Raw genomic sequence first — 20,355 nt, 5'->3', positions numbered from 1 at the left:
TCCAACACTGGGAAAATATAAAAATAAAGAATTGAATAATGCGGATAACAGCAACTGCAGTGACAAAATGGACAATTATGGTGGTTATATTACCACATAGTGTAATTCCTTCACCTGTCTTTCAAACTATACATCCATCCATCTCCCAACTGTTTATCCTAAGCAGTGTCATGGGCCCCTTGGAAGCCTTTCCCAGGAAATGCAAACCATAAAGCAGGGGACAGTGTGGACAGAATATGGCAGTCTATCATGGGGCTCGTACTGCAGCCATGAGGAAATCCATGCGTCAGAGACAACATGCAACCCTCTTGATTTCCATGCTGGTCTATGCTGGTTTGATGTGGGTGCAGCTGGTGGAGCAGCATAGCTGTGTTGGTCGACCTGCACATGAAGCTGGTCCACCACCAATATTTCATTAATGATGTTGGTCCACCAGCCCCAAAATACAACATATGCTGGTATAACCAGCATATATTATCCTGGCCATGCTAGTAACCAGCTATGCTGTTTTTTTTGCAGCAGGGAAACACTATACAGATATATGTTGATCTAATATTGTGATATTGTTGCCTGGATAAACAACACACCAGTGACACCATAAGGTCAGAACAGACCTTTTAACCAAAATGGGAAAATGTCACCGGAAGTGCTCGTCATGTTGAAACTGACCCGGAAGTAATCACTCTCGCGGTAACGGGCATTTTGTTTACGTCTAGCAACCGGTCGCTTGTGACTCTCCGTTTAGCCGGGGTACCGATTCTGTCCACTGATTTAGGGATCTGTATACACAGGCTGGTTCGCAATTGGCTTGCATGATAGTGGATTTTTAAAAAGAACTTTTAATCTCTGAAAATACTCCGAAAATAGATTTACGTATACCGGCATTTAGTTGTTATTTGTTGTTGTTATTGTTTTTGTTGTTGTTAAAATCATCAGAGTGATTAATCCAGGGGCAAATTTAGCGGCGCAAAGCTGAATACCCGAATCATGCTTAAGTTTAACGAGTTAAGTAAATTAAAGTATTAGCCATGAACAAGAGCGCTAGCAGCCCGTATTTGTTTATAAACAAGTTATTTTATTTTAATTGTATATGTCTTGCTTGTTCTTATCGTAATACGTTGAATACTATAATGTGTTATGAGTTGTAACCGATTGGATGGGCAACTTGTAGGAATGTAGCACGCCACCAGGAGGCGCCTTTGCAGCGGTTTGTAAAGCATGTGATGCTAGACGCTCTGAAACCGTATCCTGAACTGGGCTCAGCCTGCTTAGAAACTAGCAGCTTCACTGCCCAAAATAAAACGGCAATGTGTGTCTTGCGAGGATGTGGATGTGGGAGTGTTTAACTGCAGATTGTTATTAATATGGATGTGGTGCTGCATTACAAAGATCATCATGGGATTTTGTGTAACCTGGTGAGCAGAGCAGAAGGAGCTCTTGAGCACTTCCCACGCCGTGCTATTCCAGCATTTAGTCCATGGTTTCCATCTGGATATGACAAGTCATTACCATTAAAGCCACAAAGGGACCCACCTGTTGTTTCTGTGAAAGACCTCAAAGAGGTCAAGGGCTGTTTGCAGCAGCCAGAGCCTCTGGTGGCTTCCAGAATCACTGAATATGCCGAGGGCTTGAAGGACTTCTCTACCTCTCACTTGGAAGGTTTGCGGGCACGGCCATGGTCGTCTGCTGAGCATATAAACTCGATACATGGCCAGGAGACGCCCTCAAGTGGGAGAACAAAGCAGAGGAGATCGTGGAGTGTCTTCTGCCATGGGAGTGCATTCAACAAGAACATCCAGCCATTCTCCAAGCAGTTTCAGGAGGTTGTAGAACGTTGTCATCTCCACTTGCTTCAGCGGGCCAAGTGGATCATCCGGGAGCTCAACTGTGTTGCAAGCAGTCTGGAACATGTCTGGACAGTGTTGCTTCGGTCCATGAGGCAGTCCAAGCTCCCAACTTGCAACGTCAACATCCAGAGAGACCTGGGCCAGATATGGGTGTTTTGTGATGTTTTATATAGTGAATATGTTGGACAGTTTCTCAGATGCGAGTGTCAGCTGACTGGACAGATCAGTTTATCCGTTCACAAGCAAGGGGCAGTTTTTAGTATGTGAATATATGTGGTGGACTTATGAATTTGCCTCTTAAGCTTAGTGTTTATTTACAGATTGATTTTAATTGAACTTCTGTGAAAACTTATTGTATTTGTTTTATGATACACTCAAAATTCATAGTGTGGTTTAGTGTGTGGTAGTGTAAATTGGTGCACAAGTGCATTTTCCACATTTGTAAATCAGCAGGTCTTTTTAATGACTGCTTTGCTTCTTTGAGTCTTATTAAGATCATGGGTGAATATTTAACTATTCTTTCATTTTGAGTCAAAAATCCACAATCCATTTAATTTTAGACCTTCATTTGTCTAATTTACTAATAGTATGAAGGTGCTTAAATGCTCATACCCGAAATATGTCAATTTCTTTGAATAACAGGTCATTATAAATGAAATTACACAGAGCAAAGAGTGTCATATTTATATGTAAACTGGATGTCATTCAAATGAAAATAGAAAATGTAAAAAAAACATTCAAAAATGATTTTAAAAACTAAAAATAGACTATAATAACAAACACTGGTGTCCGAATCTGGTGAGTTGAGCACCTCTCCTGGAGAGCTGCAGTGGTCACATACAGCTGATGTTCAGAAGGGGCTACAGCACTGTCTGTGCAGCAGATGTCTCATTTCACTGGGAGATGCTTTCCTGACATGAAGCAAAGTTTTGTCTTACCACAGAACTGCAGCATGATGGTAGATGCATTTTGATACAAGAATGAACTTCGCCTTGATCTGTTCATTAAAGAAACATGAACTGTTTAGTCAGAAGCCTATTTCACATGACGGAAATGTGCATGGAAGCACAAATATCAAATGAACTGTTTAAAATAAACAGTGCTGGTTTCTCACCCACGCAAATAAAAATGGTCGTCAGTCATGACATCACTGGTGTATAATTAAACATTGTTCTAAATGGGAACCATGTTTTGTCTTGCATAGAGCAAAGGCTGTGGTTTGTGAATAAAAAAGCACACAGGCTCACTAAACGAAGCCGAGGACTAGTCTCGGCCGTCAAAGTGCTTGTCACATGGCCCAAAACAGGATCTCTGTGGTTCATAGGAACTAAAACGAGCCTCTGAAGATATCTTGTACATCTACAGCCAATCAGCTACAAGAATCTTCCGTACTTTCAGACCTTTTGTTGGCTGGTCTATTGGCGTCTAAAAACAGCAGCACGCAATACGCTATGTAACTTTGTCTTCTGCCATGCCTTAGCGCACGTTACCTGCAGCTAGAACTTTGTGATTGTAAACTGTTCTCAGGTGTGTGTGAATCCAGAGGACCACCAGAAAACACAGGGTCACTGCTTGTTAGCTTCACCATCCAGTAGCAGCTCTCTCTAGTTGATTGTGAACACGACCAAGGATCTTCCAAGGACCAAGCCTCCTGAAGACATCTTCATCTTTATGGTGGCTGCGCAGCTCAGCCATAAAAGGTCAGACTCTTGTATTTGTCAGCATAGCAAGTGTGGTCATGTAATATTAAGAGATATGAGATGGAAGGTAAAGTTAACTTGTGTTTTTATCTGTAATTGTTGTCTGATGTTCCCAAACATAGACAGTACAGTTTTTAGCACTAGCAAATGGAGTGGAGCTATGCTGCTGTGGGTATTTTATTTACTTCATTAATCATTAAAATTTGAAAAAAAAGTTGGAAAATTGGAAAAAAGTAATGACCATCCTCAGACATGCTGATCTACATCAACAGTAGGGGGCACTACATGTGATCATAGCACTCAACACTTCAATGATGGCAGATTGCTTTTTATTGCACGGAGCAGTGATCTGTGTGATCTAAGCCATACAGCAGTAGCGTTAGCATTATCTTTCACTGGCATGGATATGACTTTGTGACATTTTTTGATTCGTTTTTTTATATGTCTATAAAGTCCGAAATACAGATTGAAAGGAACAAACCTGTGAGTTTAATGACGCTTATACTGACAATGCACAATATGCTGTTTAGCAACAGTTTAAAGAAAAGGTTTATGGTTAGCCACACATCATTGCTGGACCTTCTCTGGCTGGGCCTGTTATTAGAGGCTCAAGAGAGAATGGGTGTCATTTTGGGGGTGTATATAAAAAAATAAATCTGATTTTTCATTGTGACTATATGCTCATATCTAAAAAGGTGTGTAGTACAGTGCATTGAAAAACATATACAGTACTGTGCAAAGTCTTAGGCGTATGTATGCGTGTGTATATGAATATCCATATATACACATGCATACATACGATAGCACACTGTTGTATAATTTCACACTATTGAGCCAAAACATGTGCAGTGAGTCTCGATGCCCTGTGTCGTGACACAGTAACTCATCAAAATTATCTGTCATTTGTTTCTGTTGCTTTGTAGCATGTGGGGTAGCCCTCATTCGCATCCCGCTTCGACGAGTCCTGGCCACCCGACACCCTGTCGGTAATCCATGGTTTTTCCCTCCTCAGACTCTCAGTAGGTACTCAGCATGGTTGATCATCAGCCCCCCAAAAGCCTTGCTGTCTTGGAGATGCTCTCATCCAGTAGTCTAACCATAATGATTTGGCCCTTGTCTGTTACTCAGATCTTAATCCCTGTCTATTTCTTCTGCATTCAGCATGTCCACAATAAGTACTAAATGTTAGTTTGCCATCTATTATATACCAGACCTTGAGACACACTGCTTTTACAAGATGGTCAACATTATTCGCTTCAGGTGCTGGTGGTCATTATATTTTGCTTATATATTTTTTTTAGGTATGTGTTAAAAGTGAAATTAGTCATATGATGGAAAATGTATCATTTCCTGTTAACAGGACGTTATGTTCTTTGAAGACCTTTGCCTCTTCTGTGGTTGGCGAGCAAATTTCCGGCTCTTGGTGAATTTTAGAACTGCCTCTGAAGAAGGCCTGTTCATTTTGGTACTTTCATTTTGTGATATGTGTGTATGAACACACTAAACATTTTTCGCAAGACGCTGAATCTACACGTACAGTTAAAAAAGCGAGCAGTGTGGGAATTGTTTTGGGCTCTCTTTGAAGTGCCCCTATCAAGAATACAACAAGGAAATGTTTCTGGAATATTTCTGGGAACTTGAAACCCTTAACGCTTACTACTGTGAGTTTGTGTTAACATGTCTTTGAATGCATGGTACGGCTAGGTGACCTGCATTTATCAGTTTCCAAAAATGGGCTTTAGATCCTTTTCAAAGTGCTGGTTGGGGCAGACCCATTGAGACAGCCCTGTTGGAGTCCTTTGAATGTATCTGACGGCGGGACAGGTTCAGAAGGGCCCATTAAGAACTGGCTTTGTGTAAGCCGAGCTCCACATGCAGAACCAGGAGTGGCCCAATGGCTACACCTGCTGGATGCAGCAGGACCATCAGCACTTGCACCATACAGGATAGATAGAGGAGACAAGGCACAATCATTTTTTCACTCTGCTAAAGGGTTTTCAGGCTGTTCATTTTCACCCTGCCACTCCTCCCCTCGCGAGCAGCGTGTGTATTCATTTGGCAGAACACGGCCCGCGTGTGGTTTAAGATTAGGCACCGTCGAGAGACAAAGGGAACGGGGGAGGGGGAGGCACAGGATAGAGAGAGAGGGAGCGCGAGAGTGCGCTTTTCAGATGACATCATCGCTCAGAGGACATGAAAGATGCAGCAGTGAGGCAGGAGTAGTCTGGTGATAAAGCTGACGCCTGATTGGTCAAAGTGTGTGATGTAATGCGTTACCAAGCTGTCCTCTGAAGCTTTTAAAATTATTTTCCAAACCTCCATTCAGAGAGGCATCAGAGAGGCTGGTATTTCAGGATAAAGATTTTGTGCTCATTTGACAAGCTCAGTGCATAACACTGTTCTGAAGATGGAAGATTTGGAAGCCAAGAGCAGGAGATCTGAGTGTGGATTTGTGGAAGATTTACTTTTTTACATAGAGATGGACCCACCAGGTAACACTGCAGCTGAGCTGTACCACTGAGAGCCAGTCAACATTAAGGCTTTGACTTGACAGTTCAGTCGAAGCCTCTTTGTCATCTGCTACTAATGATTTCTAATAGGTAGGTTTGGTACGTGAGTGTGTGTGTGTGTGTCATGCAATTTTCCTTGACACTTCTTCATGCAAGCAGCAGTGTGGTAATTCTGTGGTTTTGTTTGTCCGTGCATGAACTGTGTGTGTGTGTGTGTGTGTGCGCAAGAAGTGCCTTGCTTCATGATGCATGTGATTTTAGCACCTGACGGCTAGGTGCAGCCGATTGAACTAAACTGATGTTTGGGCTGCAAACTGTACACTTGTGTGACAAATGAATTACGAGGGACAAAGGTGCACAGCTTCTCATTTTGGTCTCCTGGTCCAGACAGCACTTGGAACCCCCAGTCTGTGGTATGCTTGTGGAGTGCGTTAATTAGTCACTCATGAAAGCGGTGAGAAACAGAAAAAAAATGCGTCACAAAATGTGTGGATGAGGTTGTCGTGTCATAAATCTGGAAAAATTAAAACCCAGTTGTATGATGCCACTGTTATTAATAGTCACTGGGGTAGAAACTGTACTTCCTTTCTGAAATGCAGTCCATTCACAACAGACTGCTTGTCAGATACAGCTATTCTGTGGGTTGCTAAAGATTCGTTACTTTTGAAATTTGACGGATATGAGGAAGAAAACTTCCACTGTTCCATGCAGTGCATTCCCTATGACTTGGTCCATTCTGTACAGTGCAGTCCTGGTGACTTGCTCCATTCCTTCCAGTGCTGTCCCACTGCCTTGCTCCATTCTGTGCAGTGACGTATTTCTGTTCCGCTCCATTCCATGCAGTGCCGTCCTTCTGTTTTGCTTCATTCCATGCAGTGATGTCTGTTTGGCTTAATCCTTTCCATACAGTGCTGTTGATTTGCGTCTGTCCATTCCGTGCAGTGCGGTCATTCTGCCTATCTCCATTCTGTGCAGTGTGGTTGTTCTTCTCTTCATTCTGTGTACTGTAGCTGTCATGCTTCTCCTCATTCCATGCAGTGCAGTCGTTCTGCTTCTCATGATTCCGTGCAAAGCTGTTGTTCTGTTTCTTTCCATTCCATGCAGTGCGGTCATTCTGCTTCTCTCTATTTTGTACAGTGCATACGTTCTGCTTCTCTCCATTTCGTGCAGTGTGGTTGTTTTGCTTCTCCCCATTCCATGCAGTGCGGTCATTGTGATATTCTCGATTCCGTGCAGTGCCTAAATTTTGCTTCTCTCCATTTCGTGCAGTGCGGTCATTTTGCTTCTCCCCATTCCATGCAGTGCGGTCATTGTGCTTTTCTGGATTCCGTGCAGTGCCATCATTCTGCTTCTTTTTATTCTGTGCAGTGCGGTCATTCTACTTTTTTCCATTACATGCAGCGCGGTCATTCTGTTTCTCTCCATTTTGTGCAGTGCAGTAATTCTGCTTCTCTTTATTCCATGCAGTGTGGTCATTCTACTTCTGTCCATTCTATGCGGTGCCATCTCTTTGATTCACTCCTCTGCTGTTTGGTTGCTCTCCATTCCATGCAGTGCGATTGTTCTTATTTGCTCCATTCTTTCCAGTGCCATTGTCTTGCTTCTCTCCATTCTGTGCAGTGATTGTTCAGTGACTATCCATTCCATGCAGTGCTGTTGGTCTACTTTGCTCCATTCTATGCAGTGCCATCCATTTGTTTTTCTTTGTTCTGTTCAATGCTGTCCCTCTGACTTAGTCCATTCTATACAGTACCATCTCTCAGTTAAACTTTATTCCATGTAGTGCCATCTGACTTATTCCATTGCATGCAGTGATATGCCTCTGACTTGCAGTATTCCGTGCAGTGCCATTCCAATGACTCTCTCAATTCCATGTCTGCCTATCCTTCTGTTTCCCTCCATTGCTTGCAGTGTCATCACTCTGACTGACTCCATTCCTTGTTTAGTGTATTCTTTTCACTGCTTGTGCTGGAAAGTCAAGCAGAAGAAAAGTGGGACGGATTTGATCTGGCATGCCAGTGCCAAGTTTTTTTTTCTTGGTTTTGTGTTGAAAATATTTCTCTTTGTCAGCAGTTGTATCAGGAGCAAGAGGCTGCCAAGGGAATTTCACTCTCTAGCTGGATTGCATGGTTTTGACAGGATTTGGGTCACAAGGCAGCGATCACTGAGATTCTTTAAGCACAGGGACTGGAGACATTTATATTATGCACTGACTATAGTTTCCCTCATTTATATAGTGCATTGTACGTCCTAGTAATTGGGAAATATGACAAATGTTTCTGAAAGGCACAGCATCTGCGTGCTGCGTGTAATGCACCTGCGGATCTATACGGATGATTGTTCCACTCATCTTACGTGAACCAATGGAAGCTGATCAGTTCCTCTCATTCTCTCATCTGCACAGATTTGCTGCCTAAATTATCGAAGTCCACGTCAGTCACAAGCAACAGTGCAAGCAACATGACTCTGCAGGACTCGGAGTGGTACTGGGGAGATATTTCCAGGCAAGTCCCGCTTTCTGTTCTCTCAATCAGGATATTCAGCCAGTCTCCTCTCGACCAGGAAGGGCAGCCGTTCCTCGCTTTGTCCTTAACTGCAAACTGTGCTTCGCATTGCTATTTATTTTATCTGATACGCAATGGTGACACTTAGTCAGCCTGGTGATATTTTTCTGCTGTACATTTACATAATCGTAATGCTACCAGTATCGTATCTGATGGTTGGTTTTTTTTTGTGATGATGCTCTTATTAAATCTATGTTCCTGAAAACATTGCTGAAATGTAAAATTTGATGCATTTGTATATACGGTGTGAAATGGAAGTAAGGACCTAGGACGTGCAGTGGAAATAGTGTGAAGTGATGTAACGTTTAGTTTAATGGAGCGGAAAAAAAAAAAGATTTTATTTATTTTTTGCTGTTGTATCAGCATATATAGCTGTTTAAAAATATAAAATACTGATTCATATCCAGGAAGATGTTATGTCATTGTGCATTCGTGACGTGTTGAGTGCAGATTAAACAGTACAGTATGACTGCAGAGAAGCTTTACGTGGGACATTTCTTGTGGTGATAGGGTTACACTGATGCAAGTTCATCTTCAGCCATTATCGTAATGGCCTGATCCTGCATGGTTAATGATAAACAAAATATTTTAATTACTAATGTAATTAATTGTTAAGGGCTAAAATATTCATCCTACGCAGGGAGGAGGTGAACGAAAAGCTGAGGGACACGGCAGACGGGACGTTTCTGGTCCGAGACGCCTCCACGAAGATGCAAGGAGACTACACTCTGACCCTGAGGTCCAGTCCATATGTCCCTCTTTCTATACCAGTTCATTTGAGGGCAAAATCATAGTCAGTGTCATGTTCTAAAGGAGCATCTCTTCAATGCTTTTGTTCACAGGAAAGGGGGTAACAACAAACTGATTAAAATATTCCACCGCGATGGGAAGTATGGCTTCTCAGAGCCACTGACCTTCAACTCTGTCGTGGAGCTTGTCAATCACTATAGGAATGATTCCTTGGCCCAGTACAACCCCAAACTGGATGTAAAACTGCAGTATCCAGTATCCAGGTACCAGCAGGTAAGGCATTCTCTTTGCTGTCTGCTCCCCATATACTCACTGAAGTGAAGCGCCTTTTTAAAAAAGCATACATTTGCTGTATAAAAAATCTCCAGTGCATTTGTTGATCGGGGTATGACAAGCTTGGCTCTTGCAGGATCAAGTTGTTAAGGAAGACAGCATAGAAGCAGTCGGAAATAAACTATGCGAGTACCACGATCTGTACCAGTTGAAGAACAAGGAGTACGACGGACTTTATGAAGAGTACACCAGAACGTCACAGGTGAGTGTTACCATCCGCCGAACACGCAAATCAGTGCCTTTCACTTCTTAATGTAGACTAACCAGGAATCTGTACTTTACCAGGAGATTCAGATGAAGAGGACAGCCATCGAGGCCTTCAGTGAAACAATCAAAATATTTGAAGAGCAATGCCAAACACAAGAGCGGTATAGCAAAGAGTACGTGGATCGATACAGGAGGGAGGGTAATGAGAAGGAGATACAGCGGTAAGCACCACTAATCCTCTTTTTTAACAAATCTGATCATGTTTGTAATCTGGTACTCGTGGCACAATTTGCTTATGGTGGGGTTTCCCAATCTAGTCCTCAGGGGTCATATGGCTTATGGTAAAAAATCTTCTGGGTATCGTAAATATTTAAATATTAAAATAATTAAATATTTTAATTTTTTCCCCGAACCGTACCTTCTCGTATCCGTTACCCATTCCTGTCGCAGGGGCCTGTGTACTGACGTTCTTTCTGTGTGATGCTGGACCAGTTGTTGCTAAAGCTTCCACAGCAGAGGTTATTGTTGAAGTTCCACCGATTTTGCGCTGACGGTCGTATCGGGCGAGACTTAAGGTCAGCCTGTGGCTTGCAAATGTCTATTTGGCAGTTTCAGTTGCAGGTGTGTAGAAGGGGGCCGACTTGGTGCCTTTTCGAATTACGGGGGCGTGACGACCACTCTACTGTGCTGTCACAGAAGCAAAAGTAAACGCGCTTTCTTCACGGCTGCCTGTGGGGGCTTTTACTTTGAATAAAAGGAACTAAATGACGGAAGAACTTTGAAGGGGCAGGGAGATTTTCCCCTGGGGGGGATTCTGTGCCAAGTCCTTTTGCTCCCCATAAGACCTACCAAAGGGTCCTTCCTTAGTGTCTGCTGCCTGAATGCACATCTTACTGGTGTACATCCCTTAAGCAGTGTCTTATTGGTCTGCTGGCACCACTGCTTAATTTTATATGCACTGTTATGCATAGTTATCCAGTGAAAGTGGCTGTACTTCGGTCAATACTTCTCCTCTAGCATTCAATAGTTATTTTATCTGTGTCATTTGTTGACTTGTGGGCTTGTTGCTAAGGGAACAAAGCCTTTCTGTTTGTGTGCGGAGGCAAGGATGTGACATCAGGAGGGTTTATGTCACGAAGGGGCATGCACTCGTCACTCATTGGAAGCTCAGTCTGGCAGCTCTTGCACCTGGTTGGCTCCTAGATAGTTGCATGCCTGTGATGCACTATCCACTTCATTTGTATGTCATTTCGGATAGAAGATTCGGCTAAATAAAAATAAATGCCAGTGTGACCCAGTAGACAGACTGTGATCTAATTCTAATTCAATGAAGTCTGTTATGTGGATCCACATATGGCTAAAAAAGATTTTTTTTAAATTGTTTTCAAACTAGCTCTGAACTCTTAATTCCAGTTTGTGCCATAAATGTTCATGGCGTGTGGGGTAGTACAGGTATGATATTTCTGAAGTAGCTGTCCATTTTGTACATTTTTATTTCCAGTACAATTCCTGGAATAGCTATGAAAAAGCTTTAAAAAGGCAGGTAGTTAAGCAAACATTTTCTGTCATATGTTAGTGTCTTTATTGAGAAATGCTGTGAATAGAGATTCATTTTGCCTCCCTCTGCGCAGTTACTGAGATCACAGGGAGAAATTACATAACAGGGAATGAGATGGAAATTTACAGTATTTCCAATTAACAGCTGCAAGCCACAATCTGTACTTGGCCAAATTGAGTCATTTCGTTCAATTGAGTGGTCAGGGATTGCAATTTCCCAGAGCAACTGAGTGTGTGGTAACATGAAATCTTGTCTCTGGCATTTTGGGAATGTATAATCAGTATAATCTTTAAGGATGGAGAACTATGCCTATAATGCTGTTGGCAACGTTCCTGGGAAATACACTCGGTCATGTGGTTCAGAGGGGAAAATGCTGTTGGGTGAATTAAGACGTGATGTAATAGCAGAGCTGGATGATGCAACCCACGCAATCCACCTGCAATACGGTACTTAGGGCTCTGAAGACACAGCGCTTGCTGTGTTGAAGGGTTGTTACCAATTTGGGCTGTGTGTCAGACCTGCATTTTGCCCCAAAACATGCCTCACTGGCCTTGTAATGATAACCGCATTAAGCACCAGATTTCAATCACAGCTTGGCCGAACAAAACTGAAGATAAGATCAGTTGAGGTGATACCAAGGCTGCACCCTCTGCCTCAGCTCTTTAGAATGATCTACCTGAATGTTTCCCCACATTAACCATGTCTCCTCTCTGCTCTTCCTAGGATCATGGAGAACTACGAGAAGCTGAAGTCGAGAATAAGCGAGATAGTGGACAGCAAGAATCGGCTTGAGGAAGAGCTGAAGAGGCAGGCGGCCGAGTACCGGGAGATCGACAAGCGAATGAACAGCATCAAGCCGGACCTGATCCAGCTCCGCAAGACCAGAGACCAATACCTGATGTGAGCTCATCGCCCTGCACTCCACTCAGCTCATGGCGGCAGCAGTGCTGGATTACCGTGACTAAATAGTGTGATCTCCATTCCACAGGTGGCTGACGCAGAAGGGCGTCCGGCAGAAGAAGATCAACGAGTGGCTAAAACTCGACAATGAGAGCACAGAGAAGTAAGAGAGCATCTCAGGCCGTGCTCCGCTGTGGAGGGCAGAGCAAATTAGCCAGTTTCTCTTTATGATTCCGTTAAAAACAAACAAGGAGTCACATGTACTCTCCAGTGATAACTGAAGAGCAATGTAACAATTTATTATGTAATAATGCCACATTACATAATAACTCAACAAAATGTAACAAATTTGCATCACAGAAGGCAGCGTGTAACAACGCATTATGTAATAACACCGTATGTAATGACAAAATGTAACAAATTTATACATTATAATTTTATGTTGCAACATTATTACATTTCCCATCGTAATCTATTTTGGGTGATTGCTGTGTCCCTGTGACAGAATAGCGGGCAAAAGTTCGAATAAAGAATGACAGAAAATAACTAGTGGGTCGTATCACTCATTCATTTATGAATGAGGATACAAAGTATCTTATTTAGGGCTTTTGAGAAACATTCATTTATCAGTGAATGCTCTTATGTACGAGATAACAAAATATTCAGTGTCACAAAGTTTTTAGGAAACATACCCTTGAAAATTTACCTACATTTGCCTAAATATAGCTAATACGAATTTATGTTTTGTTGAGTTATTGCATAATGCAGTATTATTACATAATCCATTGTTACGTGGTGTGACAATGCGATATGTAATAACATCAAATTATGCATAACGCATAATGCGTTGTTACAAGCAAACTTCTAAAACTCATTCAGTCCACAGGACACGTTTTCGAGAAAATCCCTGTGGACATAGTGAGATTTGGAAATTTTATCAAAGGTCATTGTTGGATTAGATGACAACTGAATGAGTTTTGGTTTCCAATACCGTAGCATATGATGAGGAAGCCTGGCTTTAGGTCTCATCTCAAAAACAAGAAAAAAAAATGGACTGAGTGAGTTTTCGAAATTTGCTTTTCAATTATTGTCATGGAATTCATTTAGAGTTACAGTACAGTTTTGACTTTTTGATCACCCTGGTGTATTGGTTCACTCTGGGTAACTGGTGCTGATTTTTTTGGCCCTGCAGCCCATACTCAGTGGTGGATGAGGAGGAAGACCTTCCTCACCATGATGAGCATACGTGGAGGCTTGGAAACATCAACCGCACCCAGGCCGAGGGTCTGCTGCGTGGAATGAGGGATGGAACATTCCTGGTGCGGGACAGTAGCAAGGCAGGATGCTACGCTTGCAGTGTTGTGTACGTAGCACATTCTAACACCAAAAAGCTCTCTTACAATCACCCAGAATGACACTTTTACCTCCTATAACATGAGAGACCTTAACTTTCTTAGGTCTCTAGAATGCATATGATGTTTGAATCACACACAACATACTTGTCATAGAAAATTTGGGTGGTGATTTTTATAGATGTGACGGAATTATAAATTGATTTTTCCTTTTTCTCACTCAGGGTGGATGGTGAGGTGAAGCACTGCGTCATCAACAAGACCCCCACGGGGTACGGCTTTGCCGAGCCCTACAACCTGTATGGCTCCCTGAAGGAACTGGTGCTTCACTACCAACAGACCTCGTTGGTCCAGCATAACGACTCCCTGAATGTGACCCTGGCCCACCCGGTGTACGCACACCAGCGGCGCTGAGCACCTGCTGAGACACCCTGAAGTGACCGGAGGTCGATCGCCCCTTGGTGGGAACGTGGAGATGATCCCATGTTGGAAAGGATTTCTCAAGAGTCACGTTCTCCTGCTCAGAGACTTCACCAAAACGTTCTCAAGAATCAAGAAAAAAATTAAACAAACAGAGGAGATTCTGGGTAAGGTGGCATGGTGCTGTGGACGCAAATGACATCATCTTGTGCTTTTGAGGAGAAGCTCAGATACCCCTGAAATGTCAGGCGCCTGGAGGTTCTTTACCACGGTGCTTGTTTACAGCTTTCCATAGTGTGACCAGTTGGAATGTCGAATGCTGACGACACGTGCAGTTTCTACAGCCCCTAATTGTGTGTGCGTGTGTGTGTGTGTGTGTGTGCATGCATGTGACAGAGGGACACGCCCAGTTTAAAGAGCTGTTCGTTATGGCAGGGGTCTGTATATTTAGCTACACACATATATATATAATAAATGGACCGACTGAGAAATGTAGCAAGATTGCACTTTTTTCCACAGAATGTTTGAGTGTACCTTGGTTTTGAAATTAAGTATTGCAGAAGTATTGCAGATGATATTTTTTTCTGTTATAGTGCAAACCCTGCCTGCTGTCAGTAACGGAAATACACATCAAAAGAAGTAGGACTTGCTTCAATGCTCGTCTTTTCGGTTCAATGCCACTTTTTCGCTATGCAGTGTTATATCATAACTTGAGAGCCCTTTTATTTTGCATATGGATATATATGTATACACAGAATTTGTACTTGTTTTCTCGTACTGTCAGTGTTCAGGTCTGTATGTTAAGTGACACGCTGTTAATATATTGATCGTACACTTTTAAACGGGGGGGGGAGGGTTGTGTAGCTATCTGGATCATTAGCACACTGTACAAAATGAGAACCATTTTGTCTCTATTTATGTTTGTTATTGTTTCGCTCCTCATTTGAAAAGTGTTAGACTTACACATTTAGGCTTTCCTTTGTCCCAGAAAGTGGTACATTTGCATATTGAATGATGGTAAATGTCACAATCAGCTGGGTGCACGGTCACCATATCCGGCTGTGTGCATGGTCACTGTCCTGCCTCAGTGGGGACGTCGCTACACTCCAAACTGTCTTCAGCTTTGTGACCACTGTGGGAGGCTAGTCGAAGATGCTTTTCAGGAAGTTCGAAAAGTAGATGAAGTTGTAACTGTCATCCCTGCTTCATGTGTTTTTTTCTGTATCAGAAAATTCTATTTCAGCATTTAAATGGATGAAACAGTTCATATAATTTGTTCTTCATTTTTTTCCTGAATTCCACGCTATGCCTATAATTGTCGATACTGATACCTGGAGAAAATAAAGTTTGGAAAACATGTAATTAAAGCATAAATAATTATTGTTCCATTGTTTTCTCTTATTTCCATTTGAAGTTTGTTCTCAGTTGACTGTCATAGTATTTTTGCGACTGTCAATAAAACATCACAGCACTTTCATTAGATGTGTACTTCCAACACATATCAATTATTTTTATTATAACATCATAACTCCCTAATAAAAAAGACTTAAAACTGTATATCAGCAACTTAAATAGAATACTGAAATAAATAAATAAACAAATAAATACAAATACTGATCACAGTAATAAAAAATATTTACAATCATTTAGTGGATATCATGTATTAACGAAGCAGGGAGAGGTGACTAATGACCAACAGGAAGATTTTGCTATGGTTTCTGCTAATTGGTGTGCAACATTATTAACTTTAGAATGAACAGCTTCATCACCGTTATTCTGTAACAGTCTATACAGCCTACATACTAAATCTCCGATAACATAACACTCTGCTGGTCTGTTTTGGTTCTCAGGCTTGGAGCTGGTTATAAGTTAAAGACGGTATCTTCTGAGTGGAGATTCCAGGTCCCAGGAGAGACCTGCTGTGTGACCCTCATGGTGAATCTCACCTGCTAAACAGTGACACTCTGCGTGCTGTTTAGATGTGTCTCCTGAAAGTCATGTGGAATGAAAGCTGCACAATTTTTAATCCTGAAACAAGCAGGAGAACAACATGTGGCAGCAGGTACAGGAAAAGCTTCAGTTTGGTGACTGGTGCTTGGTCCCTAGTTGCCCTGCTGCAGCAGCCTGGGTAGGCCTGTATGATCCTGGTCGCTACCCCCCCAATTTTGTTACTCAGACCCACCCATTCAGCAATCACAGTGGGCGATACAGTACGATGAAACTATTGCATCTGACAGGTTTGTGTGTGCGTGGTTAGATCAAGCGGAGGAAAAGTGATATTGAGGCAAATAGATTTCTCTTTGTTCATTTGGCCTAATTGGTGCTACGGGTCACTTAAAAACTAAAAAGAAAATTTTTTTGAATCTGTAGTGTGATTTTGTCACCAAGTACATTGATATACGACCAGCCCACCTGATTTTCTGCTTGCCCACCCACGGCATGATTCCTGGCTCTGCTATTGTCACAGTCTCATACATTTGGATAACTGCATGTAATGCCTGACAAAACTCACAGCGTCCATCTTTAATCTGTATTTTTGGCCCAAGGTAAATTCATACCTTTATTTTCTCCTCATCTTACTTGTGTTTGATGACTATGGTCTGGGCAGCATTCTGCACATACATAGAAACAGGAAGTCACACAGTTGATTCAGAGATTATTGTTCTCACGCCCCTTTAAGACTGCTCTTAAATTACGACTTTTTTCTTCTTCTTTGGGCAGGAAGTAGCAGTAAAGCAAAGCAGTTTTTTGTTTCACCTGTAAAAATTATGTGATGACTGATAACAAATTAGAAATAAGCACAGGTTATTACACATCAAGTTGCAATACAAGCAAAGGAACATCATTACAATAACACCAACATAAAACAACATTACACTGATACTTAAGAACGTCACAGAGATACACTGCCATTTAGAACATAAGAACATAAGAACTATACAAACGAGAGGAGGCCATTCGGCCCATCGAGCTCGCTTGGGGAGAACTTAACTAATAGCTCAGAGTTGTTAAAATCTTATCTAGCTCTGATTTAAAGGAACCCAAGGATTCAGCTTGCACTACGTTATCAGGAAGACTATTCCATACTCTGACTACACGCTGTGTAAAGAAGTGCTTCCTTAAATCCAGTTTGAAATGTTCTCCCGCTAATTTCCACCTATGGCCACGAGTTCTTGTATTTGAACTAATGCTGAAGTAATTTCCAGTAAATAAGTGGAATGACAGGACTTCTGCAGCAAGCTATTTGCAATTTGAGTTACTGTTACCTGTGGTTGAGCAGCCTGAGCCCTGCTTCATTGTGAAAGAGCAGTAACCTACAGAATTCTGAATCAGTAGATCAAAAAATGACTAGCTCCCCCTGGTGGCACACTCATGCTCAAGCAACTCTGATGCCTAAATATATCTAAACTTCACTCAGACTTTCGATACAAAGACCCAGGACAAAGGGATCCACTCTCTTTGAAATCAAAAAAGGCACCACAATTTCGTTAACCGCACGTTATCAGACTATTAAACAGCCAATGATACTAACGTTTTCTCACACTGCCACTCTTACCTCGCGCTGTACTGTTGTGTTATCTGTTTACACCATTGCTATTACTTGTATGAAATTCATATTGTACTGTATACTGTATTATTATGACATCTCCACTGCTGCTACGTGTTAATACTGACAATATTGTTATTTATGTAACCCTACTCCTTTACCCTAATGCTGCTACAGGTCATACTGCTGGCATATTTGTTTGTTTGTTTGTTTCTCTATTTACATCATATTTATGCACATCTTCACTGCCACTACTTGGTACTTGTACTTATCTCTATTGCTTAGGAGACTTTTAAGTAAAAATGTCGATCGAGGAGACATGCACGTGTGAATTTCACTGTATTTTAGTACATGCTGTGCTTAATACAGAATGCCAGTTACCACGTACACAGTCACACACGGAAGCACACATGGAAATACATATATGCACTCACCAAGGACTGATAAAGTGCTGTTGCTTTTCATATAGGATGCTGTGCAACCTTCTAATATTATAATATATTCAACTGTGATCAAACATTTAATTCCTGCTGCTATTTGCTTTTGGTTGATACTAGGTCCTTTGCTGCTACTAGGCATCTGAAGATGTCCATTTTGTATATATACAATGTCATATAGTTGGTGTGTGTGTGTGTGTGTGTGTGTGTGTATACACATATATATTGTATTGTATAATTTTTCTTTATTGTTATATTGTATAGTCTCTTACTTCTTTTTTATTACTCCTCTGTCCCAATAAAGGTTATCTTATCTTATCTTATCTTATCTTATCTTATCTTATCTTATCTTGATATACATGATCTTGCTATGCTAACAAATCATGAATCTGAATCTGGCTGGCATTAAGATGGTTGTCATTTGTAGCATAAAAGATGAGCACACTGGAATGTTCCATGGGGGCTGTGTTTCTGTTGCAGTTTTGTTAATGTAAATTTTGCAACCTATACAAGGAGTATTCAAGGCCTGCCACGGCTGGCCGGCAGTCATTAAGACAGGGGTGTCAAGTCCAGGAAGGGACTAAAGGACACATTATGGTGAGGATGTACTCAGTGTCACACCTGGAGCTGTCACTCTGTAATCGATGTCTTGTGTGTTAACTGCCTGCCGACGTTAATATTCCATACTTCTACAGCTAGCTGTGGATTTACCTACTAATTGTTTCATTTGAGATTTTTTTGTTATTTGAATTCTGACTGCTATTTGTAATCTGTAAGTTGGTGTTTGCATGGGTGTCGCCGCCATTAAATCTGAGGGGGACGTGTCCCTCTCACATTTCATAATTATTAGTTTGGACCCCCCCCCCACATTTAACATACAATATTAGTTATATGCCAGTGTGTCCGCCCCCCCACATTCAAAACGCCCCTGGGTGTTTGCAACTGCTGCTTTGATCCAAAACATGCCATTAAATTAAGAGTTTAATGTAAAACAATCATTATGCTATATACCACACTGTTATGGAAATGGGATTTTTGGGGTTCTTTTATAGCGCCTTCCCTTTTATGAAGTCGTACTTTACAAGGACATGAATGTCAGTAATCTGTATAATCTGGGACAATTTAATTGATTATTGTGCAAGGGTGGTGTGTGGCCTCTGTGTCTGTGATTGTAAGGTCATCACTTCAAGTCCAGCAGAACAGTCACATGGCCACGGGCCGCTGAGCAAGGCCCTTAACTCCCAGCCCCTGCGCTGTGTCCATCCGCTACGGTTGGTCTTACCTGTCTGTGTGTCACATAGAGAGCAAGGTAGGATAGATGAAAAAAGAATTCGTATAAAAGCTGCTACCATCCTTGCACATTTTCCTACAACTGCATTGTGCCACGGTATTGAGAAAGCTGTGCAAATTTGTTAGCCAAGCTATTATGAGACGCAAGATAGATTTACCTGTACAGTCATTAACAACTTAGGGGATTGCAAATTAATGCTTGAAATTGCTAGGATGGCTGGCAGAGAAAATTACAAAATTAAGAAGCATGCGGCAGAATCGAGAGCCCTTAGGAAAAGGTCAGATAAGGGGAAAATGAAAATTGTTTCACTAGTTAAGCTCTTCCTCATTATGCAAGTGCTATCAAAAAAAGTTTTTAGAAATACTTGATGATTCTGGTGCCACCAATAAATCTGGTACCACCAATAAATCAAGACCAACAAGATGTGTAAAGCTAGATTTTCGACCTCTGTTGACAGGCAGACACAAAGTGAAGTGCTCAGGCTGAGAAACCAGCAAGGAGGTGGTGCTGTGATGATTTGGACTGGAATAATTGGTGGTGAACTGATCAGTCATTGACAAGTTCCTGAAGGTGCAAATTTGACTGCAGACGTTTATATTAAATTTCTCAAAAACAACTTTGTGCCATGGTACAGAAGTAGAAAAATTATAAACATGCATGACAATGTTCCATCACATGCTGCCAGGATGACAGAAGAGCATTTGATAAAACTGGGCTTCAAAAATGGAACCAGCATCTTTGCCTGATTTCAATCAAATTGAAAACCCATGGCAGCCGATGAAGCAACATATTTATGCCTCTGGACATCAGTTTTCTTCAAAGGATGTTACTGTAGGGTGTTATTTCAACATCAGCAAGATATATTATACCTGCAGAAATTCAGTATGACAAGTCAGTGGAAGAAAGATTAATCTTGGTCATGTCTTCTCATTACTAAAT

General features: G+C 41.7%; 2 protein-coding genes across 5 annotated transcripts; both read left to right on the top strand.

The window, feature by feature from the left end:
* The first annotated feature begins 700 nt into the window (after positions 1-700).
* On the top strand, positions 701-2,992 carry shld3 (shieldin complex subunit 3). Its single transcript, XM_023836694.2, has one exon. It carries the CDS (start codon positions 1,365-1,367, stop codon positions 2,112-2,114), a length of 750 nt encoding a protein of 249 aa, XP_023692462.1. The 5' UTR covers positions 701-1,364; the 3' UTR covers positions 2,115-2,992.
* A 258-nt stretch (positions 2,993-3,250) lies between these two features.
* Positions 3,251-15,521, top strand: LOC111856594 (phosphatidylinositol 3-kinase regulatory subunit alpha-like). 4 transcript variants are annotated; one of them, XM_023836693.2, is made up of 10 exons: positions 3,251-3,547; positions 8,462-8,561; positions 9,262-9,360; positions 9,464-9,644; positions 9,781-9,906; positions 9,990-10,132; positions 12,193-12,369; positions 12,458-12,532; positions 13,562-13,732; positions 13,946-15,521. In XM_023836693.2, the coding sequence occupies exons 2-10, from the start codon at positions 8,518-8,520 to the stop codon at positions 14,133-14,135; spliced, it is 1,206 nt and encodes a 401-aa protein (XP_023692461.1). In that variant the 5' UTR covers positions 3,251-3,547; positions 8,462-8,517; the 3' UTR covers positions 14,136-15,521. The 4 variants fall into 4 exon arrangements, with proteins under 4 accessions (XP_023692461.1, XP_072562251.1, XP_023692460.1 ...); XM_072706150.1 differs by lacking the exon at positions 3,251-3,547 and adding an exon at positions 4,547-4,566; XM_023836692.2 differs by lacking the exon at positions 3,251-3,547 and adding an exon at positions 5,219-6,147.
* The last annotated feature ends 4,834 nt before the right edge of the window (positions 15,522-20,355 follow it).

This window comes from Paramormyrops kingsleyae, chromosome 2 (assembly GCF_048594095.1).
Source record: "Paramormyrops kingsleyae isolate MSU_618 chromosome 2, PKINGS_0.4, whole genome shotgun sequence".
In the NCBI taxonomy this organism is placed as follows: Eukaryota; Metazoa; Chordata; class Actinopteri; order Osteoglossiformes; family Mormyridae; genus Paramormyrops; species Paramormyrops kingsleyae.
The sequence above is the reverse complement of the archived record's forward strand: the minus strand, read 5'-3'. Positions and strand labels throughout refer to the sequence as shown.

Bases quoted from the DNA above. Each gene is read 5' to 3' on its own strand.
- shld3 (XM_023836694.2), top strand. From the start codon at position 1,365: ATGGATGTGGTGCTGCATTACAAAGATCATCATGGGATTTTGTGTAAC.
- LOC111856594 (XM_023836693.2), top strand. From the start codon at position 8,518: ATGACTCTGCAGGACTCGGAGTGGTACTGGGGAGATATTTCCAG. The intron at 8,562-9,261 runs GCAAGTCCCGCT...CATCCTACGCAG, and splicing joins TACTGGGGAGATATTTCCAG to GGAGGAGGTGAACGAAAAGC. The intron at 9,907-9,989 runs GTGAGTGTTACC...GTACTTTACCAG, and splicing joins AGTACACCAGAACGTCACAG to GAGATTCAGATGAAGAGGAC.